At 46.6% G+C, this 12,137-nt stretch overlaps 1 protein-coding gene across 3 annotated transcripts in view; it reads left to right on the top strand.

Annotated features, from left to right (window-relative positions):
* Positions 1–12,137, top strand: part of PLCG2 (phospholipase C gamma 2) — a 137,793-nt gene that overhangs the window by 60,429 nt on the left and 65,227 nt on the right. For 2 of the 3 annotated variants that reach the window (XM_006754468.2, XM_006754467.2), the window contains 4 exons: positions 1,843–1,927; positions 3,446–3,529; positions 8,221–8,264; positions 9,819–9,891. In XM_006754468.2, coding sequence (XP_006754531.1) covers positions 1,843–1,927; positions 3,446–3,529; positions 8,221–8,264; positions 9,819–9,891 — 286 coding nt within the window. The remainder of the gene's footprint in view (positions 1–1,842; positions 1,928–3,445; positions 3,530–8,220; positions 8,265–9,818; positions 9,892–12,137) is intronic. The other variant, XM_006754465.2, reaches the window with a different exon arrangement.

Genomic DNA, 12,137 nt, shown 5'->3' on the forward strand with positions numbered 1-12,137 from the left:
TGACTGCTGTCAGAGAATGATCTCCAAGTGAACTTATGATGTGGCCCTCAGGAGAAGCACTTTTGGGGTCACTGTAGGATTCTCAGCCTTCATGCCATGACCCTTCTGTGCCTTGTTGGTGGTAGTGTTCTGCCTTAGTTAAGTCTTCCCCTTGTTGTTGTTGCTCATGTTGGCTGGGGCTCCTTGAGGTCAGGGATCTGGCTGGTTCCACTCTAATAGTGTTTGTTGGATGAACGAAACTCCTCCTTTTTCACTCCTAGACATAACATCCGGCACATGGAATGTTCTAGTATTGGACATTTTCATTATGACATTTCCAGGCCTGGGGAAAATGGGTTAAAGGTTTTAACAGTATAATCTTGGCCAGATTTCCAGAGACCTCCCCTTTATGAGCCTTTAGAGTTCAGTTGCCTCTTATCTGGGAATTAGATTCTAAGGTCAGTGCATAAGGTGAAAATCTCTCTGGTCAAAACACCCCTTGAGGAAACCCCTGAACCTTCTATGAGGGTCTCTAGAATTGCATTCCTCAGTTTGAGGTTCACAGGGGCTGGAGTCCCACTGAGGGGGCAGCAGCCTGAAGGGCTGGTAGCAGATTGCCTCCTGGGTACATTTTTTACCCCCTTTGCCCTTGTCCCCTTGCACATAGATTGGATCTGTATATGCCCTGTGCACTACTCGTGCTTCAGCCTGGCAGTGACAGAGGGGAGACTGAGAGCTTTCAAGGGGTTAACATTTGTGGCTGTGGCTCCTTGGGACCACCTGGGGGTCTTTAGCCACAGGTGTGCACAACCGCCCCTGCAGACATTCTGCTTCACTGGACATTCTGGCTGGAACCCAAGAATTTGCCTTTCTGACAAATTCCCAGCTGTTGTTGATGCTTCTGGTCCAGGGACTCTCCTCAGAGCAGCAAGTTCCTAGAGCTGCCCATTTTTAAATTGGATTGTTTGTCTTTCTTTTGTTTAGTTGTATGAGTACTTTATATCTTTGGCTATTAACCCCTTATCAGGCATCTCATTGGCAAGTATGTTCTCCCATACAGTGGGCTCCCTTTTCATTTTGATGGTCGCTATGGTGGCTTCTTTTGCTATGCAGAAGCTTTTTATTTTGATGTAGTCCCATGTATTTATTTTCTCCTTAGTTTCCTTTGCTCTAGACGATGTATCCATAAACATATTGCTATGTGAGATGTCTGAGATTTTACTGCCAATGTTCTTCTCTAAGATTTTTATGGATTCATGCCTTACATTTAAGACTTTTATCCATCTTGAGTTTATTCTTGTCTATGGTGTAAGTTGGTGGTCTAGTTTCATCTTTTTGCACATGTCTGTCCAGTTTTCCCAGCACAATTTGTTGAAGAGACAGTCTTTACTCCACTGTATGTTCTTGCCTCCTTTGTCAAATATTAATTTCCCATAGTGGTGTGGGTCCATTTCTGGGCTCTCTGTTCTGATCCATTGGTCTGTATGCCTGTTCTTGTGCCAGTATCAGGCTGTTTTGGTTATAATGGCTTTGTAGTATAGTTTGATAGAGACCTCTCTTTAGTTTGAACCTTTGTGACATTTTGTATCTGCAGAGGTTATCTGGTCATCTAACACCATGTTCTGCTCACACTGTGTATCTCCTACATGGCCATGGCCATGGCCTCCCCTGAAGGGTAGAGATAAACCTTGTGCACTGAGGTGTCACCCTAACCTTGAATCCAGGTCTCTCGTGCTCAGTTAACAGCTCTCGGCAGGGTCTTCTCCTGGAGGACTGCCTGAGGTGGTAGCTGATGGGAAGAGCCAAACCCTCCACTGTTGAAACCCCTCAAGGTTGACGGAGTTGGGTTTCTCTCTTTTGCAGCATCAGCCTCCGAGAGTTGAAGGCCATCTTGCCCCTGGTCAACTTCAAAGTGAGCAGTGCCAAGTTCCTCAAGGATAAGTGTGCGGTAAGTTTCATGGCGCAGCCTGATAATTTTGTGACTCACGGCTACTTGTGCCTCTCACGTGAAGCCACTACGGGCCTGTGGACTGGTGCCCAAGAACGTCCTTCACCCCAGATCCTGTCTTAGCCCAGACAAAGGAATCATGGGAAGATCTTGGTGACCATGTTCTCAATTCTAGCAGAGGACGTCATCTTTGAAGACTGCTTACGCAGATGCTTGATTTGAAACACACTCACCAGCCCAACTTTTCCTTTCCTTCCCCACCCTACAGCCCATTTCACTTCTAGTAATATGAACAAATGTGTTTGTTTTGGAAAATATTTTGAAAGACTTCTCATGTAGGTTGCCAGGGATGTAGAATTTTGTATGCAAGTCTTGATAGTGTAGTCGTCCGAGTTGGTTCTTCTCTGTCCTTCCCTTCACTTCCCACCTATCAGTCTTCCCACCCACCTTTCCCCTCCGAACCTTTCCTCCCACCCACCCTGCCATCCACCCATTCCTCCTCCCACTCATCACTTAATTTCTTTATGTTCTTGTGTAGCTAAGCTGTTGGTAGATTTGGGGCAGGTAAAGCCACTCCAGGAGTGATGGGGGAGAGGAGGTGAAGTGTGGCTTTTCCGAATGATGTAATGATGGAGATGATGTAGCGGCACACTTTCTGGCCCCAGAGAGATGCCAACTCTTGTCAAGGAGCCCAACCACACTCCGCCCCAGTATCCTCAGTTGGAGGACTCACATGGCCATGTCCACAGCAGCCCCCGTCATGGATTCCTCAGTCCAAGAAGCTCATTCGTTTTTGTACCAGTGAGCTCCTGGAAGGGTTAACCCACTTTATGGTTTATCAAGCCACCTTTTGATTTCCCCCCACACAATCTAACTAGTTCAAAAAGATGAAAATGGAGAAGGGTAGGGATTGCAAGGAGAGAAAAGAGATGGGAGAAGCATTTACCATTGATTACTACTTAATTGGAATTTTGTTCTCTATCAAGCCTTCACTTGATGTTATCTAGTTCGGTCTCAGGGAAGTCTGAGGGGGGTGATGTTGGTTCTCCCATTTTACAGATGAAGAAACTGAGGGTCTGAAAGGGTTACGTAAATTTCCCAAAGCCATTAAGCAAATCAGGGGATAAGCCTTGACTGGAGTTGAGTTCCATATAATCTAAAAGCTTGGTTAGTTTTCTTACCCTTTGAAAAATTGACCTGTACAAAACTGCCCTATAAATTTAAACATGTCTTTGATGCCTCCAAAAGGAGAAGTTCTCATTATGGCTCGTGGAATTCTGGTAGGGACTCTTCCCTTTTTGGGATCAACGGAAGGATTTTACCTGGTGGGGTCCCTGATGGCTATGTTCTTCAGACAGTTAAGTAGGAAGCTTGTGGACAGTTTGGGTTCAGAGGAATGCGGGTTGATTTTAGCCAGTGTTGTAGAAAGGTGTTTTATTGCTGTCTTCAGGGAGGAGGGATTCTTGTGGTCGACACCAACACTTGTGCGGTCATTTTTTTTTTCTTTTTTATTTACAGGAAATAGGCGCAAGTTTTTATGAATTCAGCTTTGAACAGTTCCATCTCCTCTATAAAAAACTTATGTTTGAACAGCAAAAATCGGTAAGGTGATGCTTGAGCACATGATCGAATGATGTTTTTTGTTTCCCCTGTGTTTCCAAGTCCAGCACGTTCCTAGGAAAACCAGAGACGCCTCCTCTCTAGTCGCAGAAATGGAAAGTGGGGATGACAGTGACATACCATTTTCACCGGTTAGACTGGCAGATGTTTTTAAAGGTGGTAGTTCTTTGGGGAAAGTGTGGGGAATTGGTTCGCATACCTTCTTGGTGGGAATATGAGTGGCTGTACCTCCGATTGGATTGTAATCTGAATCTATTACAGTAAAAAAGTTCACCAATTCTAAATGTATTATCTCTTTGGGGAGGAAATTTATCAAATTATTAATAGTAACCATCTCTGGGTTGAGGGACTATGTGTGTGTGCCTTCTTTTTATACTTTTATTCATTTTTATGAGAATATGTTTTTAAGATAATATGCTATTTTAAAATTAAATTAAAAGGTCCTGTGAACTAGGTTCAGCGAACAAAAGCAATGACCAAAAAGAAGGTTAAGATAGTATGCTAATTTAAACCTAAAATATATTTTGGTCTGACAGTGGCATGTTGGGGACTCTGTCTTCGAGAAACAAAAGCACTGGGACCTAAGAATGTGTCACCAGGTTGTTTATCGTAGCAAGACTTACTCGGGCAAAATACCTGGCACCATCTGGGTGCCTCTCGGTAGAGGCCCTGCTGGTAAATCATGGTCCAGCCATGCTGCGCAGCATCGTGCAGCTGGTGAAGACTTCCGAGTCCGTTGTGTTTCTGGATGTTCATGAAATTTTGTGAGGAAACCAGCAGCAGATTCATGTGAGGAGTTGGGTCCGATTTTTTGTAAAAACAAAACAGAATACAGTGACCCTCCTATATATCATCTCTGTGTGTTTTTATGAACAAGGAGAAAGTATGGAAGAATACACACCTCACATTTAATGTTGATTATTGTGTGTGTTCTGGAGGAGTCTGGAAAGACGGGTAGGAGAGAGAATTGCCTTTTTCTTTGTACACCTCAGTTTTCTTTGACTTGTTCCAAGTTGGTGTGTTACTTTTGCAATAAAAAAAAGTCACCAAAAGTATAAAGCTTAAAAAGCGTGCAATGCACAGAGCACAGTGCCTGGTGGGTGGCATGCGTGCCCCAAACAGGAGCTGCTGCTGTAACTGTTGGCAGCGGGCTTTGCAGGTGGAAAAGGTGGTTTCAAAGCAGAGCTCAGAGAGAGCAGAGAGTAGGTGGGAGTTGGAGCCAGTGGATTATCTGGTCTCTCCAATCAGCTGTGTGATCTTGGGCCAGCCACTGACCACTCCCAGCCTCAGTCTTCTCATCTGTGTAATGGGGGTGGTGAGCCTGCACCACAGGGCTCTGAGGAGAACTAAATGAGGGGTTGGGTGTTGAGTGTGCAGTCATTTTTAAGTGATGAGTGTGAAAGTCGCTAGAAGACAGGTTTTTTTTAAAAAAAAATTATATTTTTATTTCAGAAAGGAAGGGAGAGGGAGAGAGAGAGAGAGAGAAACATCAGTGATGAGAGGGAATCATTGATTGGCTGCCTCCTGTACGCCCTCCACTGGGGATCGAGCCTGCAACCTGGGCATGTGCCCTTGACCAGAATCGAACCCGGGACCCTTCAGTCCACAAGCCAATTCTCTCCGCACTGAGCAAAGCCAGCTAGGGCTAGAAGACAGTTTTAATCGCCTTTTACATGCAGGCTGGCAGGACGGCCACAGTGTGAGGCCCCTTGATAGGTGACCAATGACCATGAGATTTTGGATGTCTCCAAGGAAGGGCAATGGGAGAAGCATTTCTTGTGTGTCTAGATTGGGCAGAAATACATTATTTTATAGAGTAAAAACTTCCAGTGCACTGTGTTTACTCCCCCCTCCCCCACATATATAAGGATTAGTTCTTGTTTTGCCAAAAAGAGTGGAAAGATTATAGGTATTGGGAGTTGAAAGACCCAGATTCCAGCCCCAACTTGACCTCTAACTGACCAAGTGGTTTGGGGGAAGCCATCTTTTTCCTCCTCACTCAAGCATCCTCTATAAAATGAAGGTATTAAGTCAGATTACTGGTTATAAAACTTTTAAAACTACATACTCCCCTCCCCCTTTTAATATGGAACCTTAATAAAAAGAAATCTATTGCACAAAAGCTGATCCAAATGCTTCTTAGGTTAAAATCCGTAAGCTTTATTTATAGTCAGTGCTTGAGAGCGATGAAGGTGTTTCGATGGCAGTGTGCCTTCGAAATCCAGAATAATGACAACTGCTGTCTCAGGCAATTGACCAGGACTGAGAACAAAGCTTGATTCATTCAAGATAAGTGATTGCAAAGAACAGTGTTTGTAGTCAGTTGCCTTGAAGTTTCAGGATGCTGTCTCAGGGGACAGATGGCAGGCAAAGCTTGAGAATAAGGTTTTCAGAACAACTACTTCGGCTGCCAGCACAGGTTAACCTCTGGATAGTCTCCATGGTGATAAAATTCCACACGAGAGGTATTTCAACCTGCACCTTCTGGTATGGGTCTTTCTAAGGCTAATTAATGTGCGTGTGTTTGAGAGGGAGAAATTGGAGTCCTCAGATCCCCTGGGGGTTCCCCAGATTGCCCAGTTTGGGGGGAAAGATGCCTGTATCAGAGGTTGCCTTTGGCGGCCACAGCGCCACATTCAGCATGCATGCATTCGGCTGTACTTGGCCTAATGGTTCTAAATGTTTTTGAAATGAATTGCCTACATTTAAAACTTGGGGCGGGGATTTCATAGTAAGCTCCAGATTTTTAGCTTCTCTCGAAATACGTTGAGATCTGACTATCTATGGGTCCAGCGTTCCAGTGCTGACCTCCGAGTAAAAAGGAGGCATGCTTTCCCTGGTTGCCCCCACCCTCACCCGCAGCCAGCTTTCTGCTAATCTCTGTTGCCTACCTGGCCCTGAAGACTTTCTGGGTTGGCAAACTCTGGTCTCCACCATTGGATGGTATTACTGTCCAGTTTGGCCAGTGCATATATTAATTCAGTGACTTGGAATTTGAATAACAAAGCCTCAAGCTCTCTAGATAGTTGCTGGCTGACTTGGGAAACTGCAGTGCATTTGTGGTAGGTAATTGCCCCTCCCCTGTTAGCATATAACTTACATCCTGAGCTCTCCCTGGGAGCAGGACAGAGAAAAGGATTAGTGGTGCTCTTAGGGGCTCCCCTGGATTTCTTGGGCTCCTTGGTGAGACAGGGCTGTTTATGGTGATTGATACCCCGCCCCCCCCCAGACCCAAATCCAGGGAGTGAGTTCTTGCTCATCAGTAGCTATAGGTTTCCAACTTGAGGTTGTCAGTTCTTCTGTGTATCTACCCACCTGCTTATGCTGCTGCTTTCAAGCTTCAGAGCTTCCAAAAGTTTGACAGCAGCAGGAAGATAAGACTTGTAATTCCATGTGTGTCCCCCTGGTGAGGAGCTATACCTCTAACCTGGCTATAATAACAGATTATGGACACAGATCATAGCTAACATTTTCTAAGTGTGAACTCTATGCTGGCTGCCGTGCTAAGTGTTTTACATGCATTTAATGCTTCTCACAACCCTGTGAGAGAGATACTGTTATCCCATTTTACAGATGAACAAACTGAGGGTCAGAGAGGTTACTTGCTGGAGGTCATACAGCTAGTAAGCTGAACCAGGGTTTGAGTTCTCCTATGCCCACCTTCAGTGCCCAGCCACTGATTTTAAGTTTTTAAACTTTGAATAAGGGAAATGTCCAACTCATACAAGCAGGGATACTAGTATCACAAACCCCCATATAGCCATCAGCCAGCTTCAGCAATGATCAATCAATTCATGGCCATCTTATTTCATCCATGTCCTTACCCACTTCCCTCTTCTCATAGGATTTTTATATAAATCTTCCCTTAAATATTTTACTAGAATACTCTGAAATTTTAACATGTTAAGTGCCCAGCCTGTTTTGTCCTCCAGACGGGAAGTATAGTGTCCGTCACTGGTGACTGACGGGGCACTTAATGTGTTAAGAACTTGAAATGTAGCAGTGAGAGTATAGGAAAGTTGGTGTGTTCACTGGTGGGGGTGTCGGTTGGGAAAGCTGTTTGGAGAGCCAGTTGATGGAATCTACTGAGGTTCATGTGCACACCCCACGTCCAACTGTTTTCCTGGCTAGGAGTCTACCCAATAGAAACACTGGTGCACATGGGCAAAGATATGTGCGAGGACCTTCTTTATAAGACTGGATATAGTAGCAGAAAATTGATACACATGTTATGGAATGCAGTGTGGGTTTTCAAAGTAATGAGGCTGGACTATTTGAGGTTATAGGTAGAATCATATTTAAAGCTTGAAACAGCAGCAGAAAGTTGGGAGACACGATGTAATATATTATGATTAGATATAATTAGACTAATGTTCATAACGTAAATTCTAGAAGGAAGCCTACAAGATCATTAAGAGTGATTAATTCTCAGGAATAAGATGATGACAGAGGTCAGGACTTCTGCCTTTTGCTTCATACGTTCTGGTTGTATTTGACTATTTACAAGTCGCTCAGATTACAATGATAATTTCACAGAAAAAAAAAATCTATTCATTTGCATTAACAAGTCACACAAATGATGGTGTTAATTTTTAACCCCCCAAATCTGACCATTTGCATTTAGTGGCTTCACTTGTCGACTGTCCTTGTTTTGTGTGTGTTTTCCATTTCAGATTCTTGACGAATTCAAAAAAGATTCCTCCGTGTTCATCCTGGGGTGAGGCACCTCTTCTGGGTTATGGTTGTTCAGGGTCGGCTCTGGGAGGGTCGCCTCTGTGGGTGGGCACTGGGGGCGGGGGTCCGCCTATCCGGGGATTGGCCATGCCGACCCTGTGGCATGGATACACAGGAACAGTAGCAACAGAGTTTGTGGAGTGGTGGGTGGGTGGGGTGGCCCGAAGGTTCTGTGTGCTTTAGGACCTCCTTTCTTGGGGTGTGCTTCATAGAATATGACTGGTGGAGAGGTGTTTTTTTATTATTATTAATACAAATTAAAACATTGTTAGTGCCAAGTGGGTTTGGGAAATTCCTGGGTAAGCAGGTTTCACTGAATGAAAGAGTGGAAGCATATGAAGTGCTTCACGTGGTGTGTGGCAAGGACCTGCGTATAGTAATAATGATGTTATGAAAAAGTAAGTGCTGCGGGACTTGTCAGGACCTTCACTGCGGGACCGGTGTCCTAAGTAGGGGATTTAAAAGTGTTCTGTGTTCCCCAAACCTGTGTGCCCGGGGAGAAAGGTTTTCCATGGAGTTAACAGCACCTTGAACATGCTTTGAGGGCGGACCACCCTCATTGGTACGGACACTCTGATTCCCTCTGTCACTTTCTAAACCAGAAACCCCAAGACTTCAGAGTGTATAAAAACCAAACCTGATGTTTATGTTGTATTTTAATGAAAAGACTAATGAATTAAGGAAAAGCTGTGAAGCAATCGTAGGAGGCTTGTTCGCATAGACAAGTAGAAGTGCACTTGTAATGAAAGACAGTAGACTTGTGGACCCCGAGTGTTCAGTACAGGGAGAAGCATAAAGCATCTCCTATATTTTGAAAAGTCCCCCCCGCCCCACCCCACTGGCAAGTGGTCAGGGACGAGTACGAATCTCGCCGGGCAGCTGTTATGCAGGATGCACTTCCGTAGGAACCAGGCTTGCCTGTGCCGGTCAGGGGGGCCCAGCGTTATGATAGCCATGAGCAGCCCCTCCCCAAGGCCATCGGTCATCAAGCTGCTGGCCGAGGTGGCGTCCCCTTTATTCAGGGTGAAGGGTTCTCTCATCCCAATGGAAAATTCTCCGACAGCGGGCCTCTGCTTGCTCCATGGCCGGGTCCTGCATGTTCCCACTGATGCTCGCCCCCCGCCCAGAGTCCGGGGGCTTCATCCGGCCCCCAGTCCTGCTTCGGAGCCCCTGGCTCAGCACACTCCGCATGGGGGCTTCTAAGGAGACGCTTTGATGTGGCCCCAGTTCCCCTTAAAGTCTGTTCACACCCAGTTTACCCACGCATTTGCTGGGCACACGCATATCCGTGCTCTCCTTCCCTCCCCCCTCCTCCTCCCTCGGCACTGGAACCACCTAGGAGCAGCTAAATGCAGGTTCCAGGGGCCATCCAGTTGTTAGAGGTAAGGAATGTCATCTTCCCGCTGACAAGCCTGCCCCTGGCACAGAGGAGGGTCTTGCCAGCGTGTCTGGGTGGCAGGCCGCCTGCTGGCGCTTTGCTGTTCTTGACTGCTGATGTGTGTCCCTCTCTAAACACCTTCTCTTTCCCCGAGGGCAGCAGTACTGACCGGCCGGATGCCTCCGCGGTTCACCTGCATGACTTCCAGCGGTTTCTCTTACATGAACAGCAGGTGAGAGAACAGAAGAGCGGGAGGAGGGTGCTGAGAGGAGCTTCCTGGATGGTTTCTCACCATCTCACCACCTGCCCTGTGTCTTCATCTGGCCACCTGTGGTCAGGAACAGTTTAGTCTCCCTGCCCAGTGCCTCTTGCTTTGCTGTCTTAGCCTCTGGAACGAGGACAGCCCCACAATTAGCTCCGTTTCAAGGCGCAAATTGAGGACGGGCAAGAGGGAGAATTTTTCTCCGTGGACAGGCAGGCTGAGGCCTCCAGGCAGGTGCGCCTCCCCTGGCTGGCCTCCCCTCCGGCTCCTGGCTCAGCTTAGGTTCCCTTCCCCAGGAAGCCTTCTCTGACTGATGGAGGCTGTGACTGAGGCGGTGAGCCTGCGAGGTCCCCTGGGGCATATGTGAGCACAGTTGTCCTCAAAGGGATGACATGTGGGAAGAAGTCTCCTGGACTGTTCATATCCAGGCTCCAGGCTGGTGGCAGGGCCCGTGAGTTTTGTGGGGGGCCGTGAGTTTTGTGGGGACCCTTCAGTCTGCAGTGGGTGGCTCTGCCCCTCCAGGGGGATGCCTGGAGACAGCTTTGGTGGCCACAATGGGGGGGTGCTAATGGCACGTGGTATGTAGAGACCAGAGATGCTGCCCAACAGCCTCACGCGCACAGGTCAGCCCTCCTGCAGCGAGGAATGACCGGCCCCAAGTGCTAATAGGGCGCAGCTGAGAAACAGGCCAAGAGAGAGCTGAGCCCCTCGCACTAGCTGTGCGGCCTTGGGGGGCAGTCTGGCCTTTCTGTACCCCAGCTTTTTAATGGGAATGCGAGCCCCGCCTCTCAGAATGGTGGGGGTCAGAGAAGATGGTATTGATCTCTGTGTATATGCATCTACATGCATAATCACAAATCAGTGTTTTATTTATATCACTGGAGTCTCATTTACATTTTCTCTCTCTCTTTAATTTTTTGTTTTCTGATAGACTACTTTTTTAGAGTAGTTTTAGGTTCATAATGATACTCAGTTCATTTATATTTAAAAAAAATCTTTGTATTGCAAAATGTTTTAAACATGCACAAAGATAGCCAAGCTGGCATAGAGCCACCATGTGCCCAGCACTCCGACTCATCATTTATGAACGTGTGCCCATTTTATTACATCTGTCCTCCATCTCACACCCCTGTCTCCCTCCCCTTCCCCTTCTTTTCGTGGCCCGGAAAATTCTAAAGTAAACTGCAGTGTATCATTAAGACAGTGTGTCATTTCACTTGTGAATCGTCAGCTTGCCTCTCTCATGAAATGGACTTCTTTTTTTAAAAAGCATAATCATAACACTGCTATTATACCTTGCACATGCAACTCTAATTTCTCTGTCATCCAATACACAGCCCGTGTAAAGATTTCTCTGATTGTAGAGAAAACAGTGAACAGACACACACTTTGGTGCAGGGCAGCCACACGGAGGGCCCAGCAGTGGCTGTTGCTACTGTAACGTGATGAATGGTGACCGAGGACATTGAGGTGTCACGCTTTGCCTATGTGGGGGTTGAGTGCGAGTGATCAAGAGAGGGGTTATTTGCTCAGCCTGAGCTACCACCAAGGAAAAGTAAGAGGAAGGGGGATAGTGAGTTCCCTTTGGCACAATTACACCCTCAGTACTGAGCTGCCAGTGCAGTGAATCAGAGAGAGGTGTATGGTTTATTTCTTTTCCACTATGCTCTTCCTTGCACTCAATTACTCACTTACACACACACACACACACACACACACACACATACACACACATACACATACATATATTAGAGGCCCGACACACAACACTAGTGCACGAGAGTAGGCCTTCCTTCCCCTGGCTGCCAGCACCAGCTTCCCTCTGGCACCCGGGACCGGGGCTTCCCTCACAGCCCTGGCTTCATCCGGAAGGTGGTCTGGAAGGACATCCGGTCTAATTAGCATATTACACTTTTATTATTATAGATGTGTGTGTGTGTGTGTGTGTGTGTGTGTGTGTGTATTTGTTGTTGTTAGTCCTCACCATGCTTTCCATTACTTTTTAGAGAGTGGAAGGAGGGGTAGAGTCAGAGAGAAACATCGATGTGAGATAGGTACATCAGTTAGTTGTCTCCTGCACATATCCTGACGGGCTGGGGCTGGGGATCTTGCCTGAAACTTAGGTATGTGCCCTTGACTGGAATCAAACCCGTGACCCTTCAGTCTGCAGACCGATGCTTTAACCAGTGAGCCAAACCAGCTAAGGCATAACGATA

Source organism: Myotis davidii, unplaced genomic scaffold (genome assembly GCF_000327345.1).
Source record: "Myotis davidii unplaced genomic scaffold, ASM32734v1 scaffold391, whole genome shotgun sequence".
Lineage (NCBI taxonomy): Eukaryota > Metazoa > Chordata > Mammalia > Chiroptera > Vespertilionidae > Myotis > Myotis davidii.